This window comes from Tursiops truncatus, chromosome 3 (genome assembly GCF_011762595.2).
Source record: "Tursiops truncatus isolate mTurTru1 chromosome 3, mTurTru1.mat.Y, whole genome shotgun sequence".
Taxonomy (NCBI): Eukaryota; Metazoa; Chordata; class Mammalia; order Artiodactyla; family Delphinidae; genus Tursiops; species Tursiops truncatus.
In genome coordinates, this window is record NC_047036.1 from 93,357,940 (window position 1) to 93,371,371 (window position 13,432).

The 13,432-nt window shown below is 37.1% G+C and overlaps 1 protein-coding gene across 5 annotated transcripts in view; it reads left to right on the plus strand.

The window, feature by feature from the left end:
• KCNN2 (potassium calcium-activated channel subfamily N member 2) overlaps positions 1–13,432 on the plus strand; it is a 181,702-nt gene that overhangs the window by 95,567 nt on the left and 72,703 nt on the right. Inside the window, exon 1 of one of the 5 annotated variants that reach the window (XM_073802409.1) lies at positions 10,577–10,642. The exons of the other annotated variants lie outside the window; for them this stretch is intronic. Coding sequence (XP_073658510.1) covers positions 10,596–10,642 — 47 coding nt within the window. The 5' untranslated portion in view covers positions 10,577–10,595. Of the gene's footprint in view, positions 1–10,576; positions 10,643–13,432 lie in introns of those variants that run through there. 5 annotated transcript variants of the gene reach the window in all.

Sequence of the window (13,432 nt, forward strand, 5' to 3'; positions counted from 1 at the left end):
GGACAAGTCTTTCATCCAAAGAAAGCTATCCAAAAGAGAAATTGGCACAAAAACTATAGACGTGGTTATATATAGAACCTGAAAGAATTGTCCAAGAGATAGTTTAAAGTATAATAAATTTGGTACACAGATTAAATGGACTTCTTCCCAGAACAGTGGAACAGCAGTCTAGGAATTGAAAACAGTGTCTGCTAACAGGAGGGAGAAAGAGAGGGGGCCAGTGGGGAGAGAGAGAGAGAGAGAAAGGGAGGATATGGATGAATGTAGGAGTTATTTGTTGAAATTTTAGAAATTCTAAACGAGATATTATTACTGCACTGGCTTTCTAATACAGTAGGGGAAAAAACTAATCTGCTTTCTATAGTGAACACTCATGAGTTACAGGTAAATAAACAATGCTCTGCAAAATCTACTTACTCCTCCATGACAATTAACTTTCAGATTAAAGATGGAAAGACCTAAAAGTAGAAAATAAAAAGTTAAATTTACAGATTTGGATACTACTGAAAGTGTTACATAATTCAGATCCTTTATGATAAACTCAGGGGTTTTTCCAATTATTGGTGGTCCTAAAATATAATTTGAAATTAAAGAATCTACCTTCCTGTAGTACAGCCCAGTGTAAGGGGATCTCCACCCTCGTGGGAAGGTGGCAAATTGTGATGCTGGGAGAGGAGGTCAAGCAGCAGTGCCTGGGTGATGTGTAAGGAGTAAAACCTCATCTAGGTGGGCAGTAATATTTTTTTTCTCTCCAAAGCTTTATTTCTCTCTTACTTTCTTTCCTTCAACATTTATTTTTCTCTGATTACATTTCTCTTGCTTTTTATCTATCCCAAAGTATTATCATCCAGTTCTATGGGCATAGTAACATATTTAAATGTTTTGACCAGTTAAACCCAAGCAAAACAAAACGCAAAGCCTCATCTTACCTCAGTCAATCTGTTAATATATTTCGTTTCACCTTTATCTACTTCTTAACATTTCTAAAGCAACTGTGCAGCTGTTTACTTCCTTGGAGAGAAAAAACAGATTGCCCACAATCTGCCAGATTTCAGTATTGTGGTCTGGGTGTGACATTTCTTTATATAATGATTCCAGGAGAACATACTTACTATATTTACAGTTTAAAATGTAGGAGCACCACAACAGTAACAAAGAAGGAGGTTGAAAGTTTTAGATAATGAGATGCTTAGCCTGGTTTGGACAGACTGCACTGGAAACTAATTCCTAAAACCCATGTGGGTGGATGGAATTATGGCCAGGTCAGTGGCATTTGGGAGGATTAAGATAGGAGGAAGTGTTGAATTCCAAAGGTGGGACATGGCAGTATTAAAAAAATATTTCTGTTGCATCTTTTGATGTGCTGGGGACAGATAGTAAAAGGGCTTAAAAGCAAGAATCCTTAATCTCACACCTCACATTATTTATTTATTTTTAACATCTTTATTGGAGTATAATTGCTTTACAATGGTGTGTTAGTTTCTGTTTTATAACAAAATGAATCAGTTATACATATACATATATCTCCATATCTCCTCCCTCTTGTGTCTCCCTCCCATCCTCCCTATCCCACCCCTATAGGTGGTCACAAAGCACCGAGCTGATCTCCCTGTGCTATGCGACTGCTTCCTGCTAGCTATATATTTTACATCTGGTAGTGTACATATATCCATGCCACTCTCTCACTTCGTCCCAACTTACCCTTTGCCCTCCCCATGTCCTCAAGTCCATTCTTTACATCTACGTCTTTATTCCTGTCCTGCACCTAGGTTCTTCAGAAACATTTTTTTTTATTCCATATATATGTGTTAGCATACGGTATTTGTATTTCTCTTTCTGACTTACTTCACTCTGTATGACAGACTCTAGGTCCATCCACCTCACTGCAAATAACTCAATTTCGTTTCTTTTAAAGGCTGAGTAATATTCCACTGTATATATGTGCCACATCTTCTTTATCCATTCATCTGTCGATGGACACGTAGGTTGCTTCCATGTCCTGGCTATTGTAAATAGAGCTGCAATGAACATTCTGGTACATGACTCTTTTTGAATTATGGTTTTCTCAGGGTATATGCCCAGGAGTGGGATTGCTGGCTTGTATGGTAGTTCTATTTGTAGTTTTTTAAGAAACCTCCATACTGTTCTCCATAGTGGCTGTATCAATTTACATTCCCACCAACAGTGCAAGAGGGTTCCCTTTTCTCCACACCCTCTCCAGCATTTATTGTTTCTAGATTTTTTGATGGTGGCCATTCTGATTGGTGTGAGGTGATACCTCATTGCAGTTTTGATTTGCATTTCTCTAATGATTAATGATATTGAGCATACTTTCATGTGTTTGTTGGCAATCTGTATATTTTCTTTGGAGAAATGTCTATTTAGGTCTTCTGCCCATTTTTGGATTGGGTTGGTGCTTTTTTTGATATTGAGCTGCATGAGCTGCTTGTATATTTTGGACATTAATCCTTTGTCAGTGGCTTCATTTGCAAATATTTTCTCCCATTCTGAGGGTTGTCTTTTGGTCTTGTTTATGTTTTTCTTTGTTGTGCAAAAGCTTTTAAGTTTCATTAGGTCTCATTTGTTTATTTTTGTTTTTATTTCCATTTCTCTAGGAAGTGGGTCAAAAAGGATCTTGCTTTGATTTATGTCATAGAGTGTTCTTCCTCTGTTTTCCTCTAATAGTTTTATAGTGCCTGCCCTTACATTTAGGTCTTTAATCCATTTTGAGTTTATTTTTGTGTATGGTGTGACAGAGTGTTCTAATTTCATTCTTTTACATGTAGCTGTCCAGTTTTCCCAGCGCCAATTATTGAAGAGGCTGCCTTTCTCCATTGTGTATTCTTGCCTCCTTTATCAATGATAAGGTGACCATATATGAGTGGGTTTATCTCTGGGCTTTCTATCCTGTTCCATTGATCTATATATCTGTTTTTATTCCAGTACCATACTGTCTTGATTACTGTAGCTCGGTAGTATAGACTGAGTGCGGGAGGCTGATTCCTTCAGCTCTGTTTTTCTTTCTCAAGATTGCTTTGGCTCTTTGGGGTCTTTTGTGTTTCCATACAAATAGTGAAATTTTTTGTTCTAGTTCTGTGAAAAATGCCAGTGGTAGTTTGATAGGGATTGCATTGAATCTGTAGATTGCTTTGGGTAGTAGAGTCATTTTCACAATGTTGATTCTTCCAATCCAAGAACATGGTATGTCTCTCCATCTGTTTGTATCATCCTTAATTTCTTTCATCATTGTCTTATAGTTTTCCGCATACAGGTCTTTTGTCTCCTTAGGTAGGTTGATTCCTAGGTATTTTATACTTTTTGTTGCAGTGGTAAATGGGAGTGTTTCCTTAATTTCTCTTTCAGATTTTTCATCATTAGTATATAAGAATACAAGAGATTTCTGTGCATTAATTTTGTATCCTGCTACTTTACCAAATTCATTGATTAGCTCTAGTAGTTTTCTGGTAGCACCTTTAGGATTCTCTGTGTATAGTATCATATCATTTGCAATCCATGACAGCTTTACTTCTTCTTTTCCAATTTGGATTCCTTAATTTCTTTTTCTTCTCTGATTGCTGTGGCTAACACTTCCAAAACTATGTTGAATAATATTGGTTAGGGTGGACTACCTTGTCTTGTTCCTGATCTTGGAGGAAATAGTTTCAGTGTTTCACCATTGAAAACGATGTTGGCTGTGGGTTTGTCATATATGACCTTTATTATATTGAGGTAATTTTCCTCTCTGCCTACTTTATGGAGGGCTTTTGTCATATATTGGTGGTGAATTTTGTCAAAAGCTTTTTCTGCATCTATGGAGATGATCATATGGTTTTTCTCCTTCAGTTTGTTAGTATGGTTTATCACATTGATTGATTTGCATATATTGAAGAATCCGTGCATTCCTGGAATAAATTCCACTTGATCATGGTGTATGATCTTTTGAATGTGCTGTTGGATTCTGTTTGCTAGTATTTTGTTGAGGATTTTTGCATCTATGTTCATCAGTGATATTGGCCTGCAGTTTTCTTTCTTTGTGATATCTTTGTCTGGTTTTGGTATCAGGGTGATGGTGGCCTCGTAGGATTAGTTTGGCAGTGTTCCTCCTTCTGCTATATACTGGAAGAGTTTGAGAAGGGTAGGTATGAGTTCTTTTCTAAATGTTTGATAGAATTCGCCTGTGAAGCCATTTGGTCCTGGGCTTTTGTTTGTTGGAAGATTTTTCATCACATTCTCAGTTTCAATGCTTGTGATTGGTTTGTTTGTATTTTCTATTTCTTCCTGGTTCAGTCTCGGAAGGTTGTACTTTTGTAAGGATGTGTCCATTTCTTCCAGGTTGTCCATTTTACTGGCACAGTGTTGCTTGTAGTAATCTCTCATGATCCTTTGTATTTCTGCAGTGTCAGTTGTTACTTCTCCTTATTCATTTCTAATTCTATTGATTTGAGTTCCCTCTTTTTTTCTTGATGAGTCAGCTAATGGTTTATCGACTTTTTAATCTTCTCAAAGAAGAAATTTTATTGATCTTTGCTATTGTTTCCTTCATTTCTTTTTCATTTTTTCCTGATATTATGTTTATGATTTCTTTCCTTCTCTTAACTTTAGGGGATTTTTGTTCTTCTTTCTCTAATTGCTTTAGGTGTAAGGTTATGTTGTTTATTTGAGATTTTTCTTTTTTCTTAATGTAGGATTGTATTGCTATAAACTTCCCTCTTAGAACTGCTTTTGCTGCATCCTATAGGTTTGGGGTCATCATATTTTCATTGTCATTTGTTGCTAGGTATTTTTTGATATCCTCTTTGATTTCTTCAGTGATCTCTTGGTTATTTAGTAGCGTATTGCTTAGCCTCCATGTGTTTGTATTTTTCCCATATTTTTTCCTGTAATTGATGTCTCATAGCATTGTGGTCAGAAAAGATACTTGATATGATTTCAATTTTATTAAATTTACCAAGGCTTGATTTGTGACCCAAGTTATGATCTGTCCTGGAGAATGTTCCATGAGCACTTGAGAAGAAAGTGTATTCTGGTTTTGGATGGAGTGTTCTATAAATATCAATTAAGTCCATCTTGTTTAACTTATCATTTAAAGATTGTGTTTCCTTACTTATTTTCATTTTGTTTGATCTGTCCATTGGTGAAAGTGGGGTGTTAAAGTCCCCTACTCTGATTGTGTTACTGTCTATTTCCCCTTTTATGGCTGTTAGTATTTGCCTTATGTATTGAGGTGCTCCTATGTTGGGTGCATAAATATTTACAATTGTTATATCTTCTTCTTGGATTGATCCCTTGATCATTATGTAGTGTTCTTCTTTGTCTCTTGTAATAGTCTTTAAAGTCTATTTTGTCTGATATGAGAATTGCTACTCCAGCTTTCTTCTGATTTCTATTTGCATGGAATATGTTTTTCCATCCCCTCACTTTCTGTTTGTATGTGTCCCTGGGTCTCAAGTGTGTCTCTTGTAGACAGCATATATATTGGTCTTGTTTTTGTATCCATTCAGCCAGTCTATGTCTTTTGGTGGAGCATTTACTCCATTTATATTTAAGGTAGTTATCAATATGTTTGTTTCTGTTACCATTTTCTTCATTGTTTTGGGTTTGTTATTGTAGGTCTTTTCCTCCTCTTGTGTTTCCTGCTTAGAGAAGTTCCTTTAGCATTTGTTGTAAAGCTGGTTTGGTGGTGCTGAATTCTCTTAGCTTTTGCTTGTCTGTAAAGGTTTCTGTTTCTCCATCGAATCTGAATGAGATCCTTGCTGGGTAGAGTAATCTTGGCTGTGGGCTTTTCCCTTTCATCACTTTCAATATGTCCTGCCACTCCCTTCTGGCTTGCAGAGTTTCTGCTGAAAGATCAGCTGTTAACCTTATGAGCATGCCCTTGTATGTTATTTGTTGTTTTTCCCTTGCTGCTTTTAATATTTTTTCTTTGTATTTAATATTTGGTAGTTTGATTAATATGTGTCTTAGCATGTTTCTCCTTGGATTTATCCTGTATGGGACTCTGTGCTTCCTGGATTTGATTGACTATTTCCTTCCCCGTATTAGGGAAATTTTCAACTGTAATCTCTTCAAATGGTTTTTCAATCCCTTTCTTTTCCTCCTCTTCTTCTGGGACCCCATAATTCAAATCTTGGTGCATTTAATATTGTCCCAGAGGTCTCTGTGACTGTCCTCAATTCTTTTCATTCTTTTTTCTTTATTCTGCTCTGTGGAAATAGTTATTTCCACTATTTTATCCTACAGGTCACTTATCCCGTCTTCGGCCTCAGTTATTCTGCTATTGATTCCCTCTAGAGAATTTTTAATTTCATTTATTGTCACACCTCACACAAAAAAAAAATTGTCCAAAAGAGCTTGGGAAGGTGCTTGAAAGTTCGCAATGGCTAGTTTAGCCATGCTAACAGCAGCAACAACAAACACCATGTCTCTGATGCCTCCCTCATTCCAGTTTATAGAGAAGTGGTAACATTTCTATGCTTCAGACGTGCCCTTCACATGTGGCCACTTTGCCCACTGGTCATCTTACTTTAGCACTTGGTCAATAAGAAATTCTACCCTGGTTCTTCCTTTTGAGTTCTGTCTGTTTTCTCTTATTTCCCCTTCTGAAAACTCCCATTGGTCTCGTGAACTGGGCAACAAAAACTCCAAAGCCCTGATCTTACAGAATCTTCCTGCAGATCTATCTATGACAAGCTTGGTACTGTGGTGGGTGTGTTGTAAAGGCACACCACATCACTTTCTGTGATGTCTTTGTAGAATATATTAATATCCATAGAGTATAATTAGAGCACATTTTAGGTGTAAAATTAGACATCATAGTGTGTGTTTTTGAATAAACTTCAAAGACACCAGAAGTATATAAAGAAATGTGAAATTCAATATTCAGCAATATGGTAGTTTTGATATCCTGATAACCTTTTACCAAACACCTGGAGGAGCTGGATGAAATGGAAATGTACAGCTGGATGTCCAAGAAAGTTAGGGAAATCTCCACATACCAAAAAAAAAAAAAAATTGCAGTAGGAATGCAGGTAAGAAACTGGCTCTCATGCTTCAGCTATTCTGAGGACAGCTTCTAATCTTGGTAACCAAGAGGCTTAATGTTTTTAGGTTCTTTTTTTTTTTTAAGGGAAAACCACAGTAAAGAATACAGTATGTATTAGAACATGATACATTGTCACACACACACCACTGAGCAGCAGCTCTTGTAGCAATGTGCAGAGTTCTTACTAAGGATCAATGCTAATGTACTCTTTGTTCTGTTGTGTTCCACTCTGTTTTATTATAAAATGCTGGTCATCGTGGTGGTTCTCAATCTTGGCTGTTCATTCAGGTCACCTGGGAGCTATAACAATATACGTTGCTGGCTCCCCACCCTCTGTGATTCTGATTTAATTGGTCCTGGGTTGTGGCCTGGGAGTCAGGGTTTTAAAAGCTCCCTGGGTGATTCTAACACATAGTCAAGGTTGAGAACCACAGCACTAAACTGATTTCACTATCTACTAATAGGGCTTGACAGTGGTTTGAAACACACTGCTCTAAGGGGATATACGTTCAATGAAATGGTAGACTAAATAGAAAATCTCCCACCACAGAAGGAAACCAAACAAACAGAAAACATACTATCTCCCAGCCTGGGTGGTATGTTGGGGTCCAAAGTGGTCTCCCCTGAAGAATATATAACCACTGGCTAATCATACATGCTTTTAAATTTACACTACTGCCCGTTGAGAGACCAACATTTTAAACCCCTGGTATGTGACGCTCTGAGTCACCTGGCAGAGCAGATGCAAACCTCTCCAGAGGGGCACACCTCAACCCAGGTCCAGCAGGAGGTCTTTCCTAACCTAAGATATACATCTTTCCCCACCCCATTCTCAATCATCCAAGGCTGCCAAATGCATAAAGATACAAACCACCAAGGGAGAAAGCAGAAATAACAAACAGAAAAATTGAACACCAGGCCCCTCAAAACTTCAGATATGCAGAATAAGAAATAAATATGTCTAAATTGATTGAAGAAAGATGAAAGCATTAAGCAGAAGTACACTGTCATAAAGACTGGGGAAAACTTTAAAAGTACCAAACAGGAATCTCAGTGGTTAAGTAGCAGATTAGACACAGCTATCTCACAGAGAATTAGTAAACCGGAAGATAGAGCTAAAGAAATATTTCTTGAATGGTGTATATTCTTTATGTCTAGAATTAGATAGAAAATATGAAAGAAATGAAGAGACACATGGGTACAGTGAGAATGTACAAATACCTCAGATTAGACTTCCAGAAGAAGAAAATAATGAAAATGGTGGTGTGGCTTAGAATTTTTAAAAACTAATGAGACATGAATCCTCAGATTCAGGAAGCCAAATAAATAACAAGAGGGTAAAGAAAAACAAATATATATGTAGACATATTGTAGTAAATTGTAGAACATCAAGTAAAATATCTTAAAAGGAATCAGAAAAAGAAAAACTTGTCACAGTGATTGCTATCCCTATTTAGGTAGACATCCCAACTTCAAAAAAACAGAAGCTGAAATACAGTGGCATGTCTGCGAAGTGTTGCCAGAAGGTAATCTTCTTGACAATCTAGAATTTTATAACTACCTAAATTCCATTTAAAAACAAGGTCAAAGTAAAGGCATTATTAGATAATCCAAAGTAAGGGTATTTACCACCGACGGATCCTCCCTAAAGGGACTTCTAAAGGATGTCCTTCAGAAAGAAGGTTTAGATTTAAGTTCTACAGTCCATGTAGCACTTGGGGGAAGAGGGTTATTGAACTTAAAGTCTAAAGTTCTTGTTGAAAGTTGTAAGGATAACTAGTAAAAGAAAACTAGAATGCATATAACACCCAAGCAAATGGAGGATAGAAAAATATGTGGTATGGAGGAAGCATATAACAAATAGGGCAACTAGAAATTCACAATAGTATGATAGAAACAAACCCACAGATACTAGTAATTGCAGTAAATGAGATTATTATTTTTCTTTTAAATTCTACCTATGTAAAGTTGACAAGAGATATATCTAAAGTGCATGAACAGGTTGAAAATAAAAGACTGGGAAAAGATACATCAGGCAAATACTAATCAAAAGAAGGTTGGCATAGCTTTGTTAATACCAAATAAAAATAGTGTTTAAAGCAAAAACTTTATTAGGAGTGAAAAAGATCATTACATAACATAAAGGTACAGTTCACCAGAAAGATTTAAGAATTCTAAACTTGTCTGTGTATGTCTAATTATATAACTTCAAAAATACATAAAATAATGAACAAATTCTAAGCAGAAGTTTACACATGTACCATCACAGAGGGAGACTAATACACCTCAGCTTTTAATAAGTCATGCAGACCAAAAGTCAGTAAGAATATAAATGACTTATACATGATTTGAATAACAATTAATAACCCCGATCTTACAAACATATATTCAGCCCTGTACCCAGCAATTAGTGAATATACATTGTTTCTAATTTTCATAAACTTTTTCAGTAATTGACCAGATGTGATCTGAGAAATATGTCTTAGTAGATTTCCTAGACTTAGCATCATTGTATAGTCTGTGTTTCTGGACAATAATGCAGAGAAGTTAGAAATCAAAATTCTAAAGATAACAAAATTTAAACCAAAAACATCCCACTTTAGCCTTCCTGCTCCCTAGCAATAACGGCTATTTCCATAGCAAAAACTCCATGATAATAATAGGTTTGTATTCTTCCAAACTGTATATCAGTATAGACTTTTAAAATAGATAACTCTTATGATTACAACATCCTGTGTGTCTTTTAACTCAGCAGGCTATCACAAATAGGCTTCTACGGAAGTACCTACAGGTGTCCTTCTTTAATAGATTACTGATATAACTTTCTATCTAAAAGAAGAGCTTCATAAAAGAGGCGCATGACCTTGGGTGGACTTTCTTTGCTCCCAGTGAACTATTATCTAACAGCCTGTCCTTCCAAAATTCAACTGAGAAAAAATCAAAACTGTCAGCGAGTAGCCAAAAATATAGGTTTTAAAGCTAAAGTGTGCTTTATTCATAGAAAAAATAATTGGCAGTCTCAATGAGAGATTTTTGCCTTTCATTAGACACTATTTTAGTGCAGCTTGGAATCCCGTTTCTCCAATAGCTGCAAATTAGAAAGGGAAGGACACTGCTGAAGTGGGATAGCAGCAGTTAGTGACGACCTGTCTGCATGGGAATAGGACAAACAAAGCAATGAGAAAGCTACTACATTAGACACCACAGTCTAATGCTCTTTCATTTGGGGACAAACGTCGCTGCTCAGTGCAGTGTCACTATCACAGCAGAACAAATACCTAGAGTCAACTAGAGAGAGAGACAAGTTTTTTTCATGAGTCAAAAAGGAACTCCTGTTCTGTGTAGTCAAGTCAGGAGTGTAAGGCCAACTGGCCCGAGGCAGGGGAACGCAATCAGACTCACAGGTTGCATCAGCCTGGAACGTTCCACACAGCCAGTTCTCGGAATTGACCTGGAGCTCTCAGCCACCCAGTTCCAGGAACTGACCTGGGAACTTTCCACCCGGCCCAGCCTTCCCGCCTTTCGAGGGGTGGGACAAACGGTCCCAAGACTGATGCAACCGGCACCAGATATTGCCACGATACCCGAAGAGACCACCAAGTAAGGACTACCCTGCGCCCTCCCAGATTCACCACACCCCTTTCCCTTCTTCCCCTATAAATTCTGCCCAAACCCTCGCCCAGGCGCGACTTCTCTGGCCCCTTTCTCTCGGACCAGTGAGCCTCGCCCGGGAGCGTTCCCAAATAAAGCTTGTTTAAGCTCTCCACCATTTTTGGTGCCGTTCCTTACAAGGAGGACTGGGACGTTTAAGTAGTGAATTTTAGAAAAAAATATGTAAGCAGTCAATATGATTTGATGCAGAAAGTTAGATGGTTATTTGGGATTCAATGATCAGAAATTCCCCTATGTGGGCTTTGGCAAGACTCCGCATCAACCTGGACTTCTGCTTCCTGGGATTCAGCGGCTGCGTCTGTGCTTCTCAGCTGAGGTAGATTCTTCTCCTTCCTGCCGTCATTCAGCAACATCCTCCTTGAGTGCCTTCTGGAACAGGCCTTGCCAGATGCTGTCACAGCTGATGGATGCAATTAAAGAATACTTGGACCAAGGACCCAGCTCGAGGGCTCACAGTCTAGGAGGAGAGCAGGAGGATGTGCAGCACCAACAACAATCTAAATTGGAAAGGGACACGTGCCCAAGAAAGGGACAGAAAATGCTATGATGGTATGAAAGTGTCATTTGAACAGGACCTTAAGAATACGTAACAGTTGTGAACCAAGGGATTGATGTGGGACAGATTGAAGAGAGAATACACAAGTTAGTTGTTCTGTTTGGGAACATAGTGTGTAAAGTCAGAAGGGCAATTTGGAGACTCATCTAGTGGACCCCAAATGCCAGCATAAGAGATTTTTAAAGTGTTTTCAAGAAAAGAACGACTGATTATTTAAATGCCCGAGCACATGGGGGTCTTTAATATAGTACTAACAGTCGATTTAAAATGTTTCTGCTTCAGTGGAAGTCTTGTAGGTTATTTTCAGCATTTGGTCACATAATGTTCATTTTTCTCATGGAGAAAGAACTTTAAAATCATTATGAGCTGCTTCATGGGGACTATGTAAGGAATGTCTTGCTTCCTGAGTCTACATTGGTTTGAAGAGTTAAAAAGGAACATGAACACAAGGATCTCAAATTATCCATTGCATAAAATATTTAATTTCTTATGAATAAGTGGATTTTACTAAAATTATTTTTCTGCCCTCAAGGGCTCTCAGGAAAGCAGTTTAATGAAGGGTACTGATTTTAGAAGCTTTTAAAATTTTTGTAGTAGAAGTAATCTGTGAAGACCTGTGAAATAAGTCCATGGGTAGCAAGTCTTGAAACCTGGATGCCAGTTGGCAAAGCTCAGATTTACTTAAGAGGGGAAGCCTGAGTGTGTGGTTGGAAGTAAGAAGACCTGGGTTCTAATTCCTGTCTGATGATCATTACTTTTCTCACCTTGGACAGTCAGTTCACATGTCTAGGCCTGTTTCTTTAGCTATTATTGAGACGGTTGAACTGGATGGCTTGTAAGATCCATTAATCAGTTCATAAGTGTAGGAAAGTAAGACAATAAATAAGTAGAGAAAAAACTTCAGAGAGAAGAAATTTAAGTTTTAGTCATTAGTGTATTCCAATTTTCTTTAAACTGAAAGTAACAGAGGGGATTAGTTTCTTAATTTAATTATTAAAAAATTTTTATTGAAATATAGTTCGTTTACAATGTTGTGTTAGTTTCAGATGCACAGCAAAGTAATTCAGTTATACATATATAGATATATATTCTTTTTTTATATTTTCTTCCGTTATAGTTATTACAAGATATTGAGTATAGTTCCCTGTGCTATACAGTAGGTCCTTGTTTATTTTATATATAGTTGTGTGTATATATCATTCCCAAACTCCTAAGTCTAAGTTATTTCTCCATCTTTTTTTTTTTAAACTTCATTTTTTGGCTGCGCACGCAGCTTGTGGGAGATCTTAGCTCCCCGACCAGGGATTGAACCCGCTCCCTCAGTAGTGAAAGCACAGAGCCCTAACCGCTGTACCGCCAAGGGCACATCCTGTTTTATTTAATAAGTGTTTTGTTGATTGCCATTTAAAATCAGGTGACTGTGTTACTTCCCAGCCTTATCAACTCGTTCACGTTCTTCAGAGGCCTTTGTTACCTTTTGTCCTGTGGATTTTGTAATCAGACCCTTTGGAGCTAAGCCGTATTTCCATTTATCTGTGGCATACATACATGGTAATAACTTGGGGTATTAAATACAGCAATAACAGCTGTTTTGAAATTGTTTTCTGTTGCAGTACATAATCTATAAGCTATTTACAGCATTTTGTCACTTAATCTTCATTTTCCACAAACGGAAAGAATTTTAGAATCACTAGGTGCTGCTTCATTGGAATTGTGTAAGAAATATCTTTCTTCTAGAGTCAAAATTGAACTGAAGGGTTAAAAAAAGAACAAAAGCACAAGAATCACAAATTAATATATAGTATCCTACACGTTAAGGAATTTGTCATTTTATCTTGGGGAAAGGGGTTAATAACAATTTTAATTAATTTGATAGGTTTATAATTATTGAACCAAAACCAATAAAAATCAGATTTTCTTTGCATTCACTAAATTTCATTAATTTGTTAATGTTGAGACTCATAAGCAACCAGCAAATTGCCACATATTACAACACAAAACAATACAAACTAGAAGTGAGAACATGGGGATAAATATTCTCAGTAATGCGTTTATCTTACTATTTGGCTACATGACAAAATGCACCTGTATTAAGTTTGATTTATCCTGCCTTTATGTTCCTATTTAAAGCAAATAACTTCCAAAATTGAAATCCCTTTAGT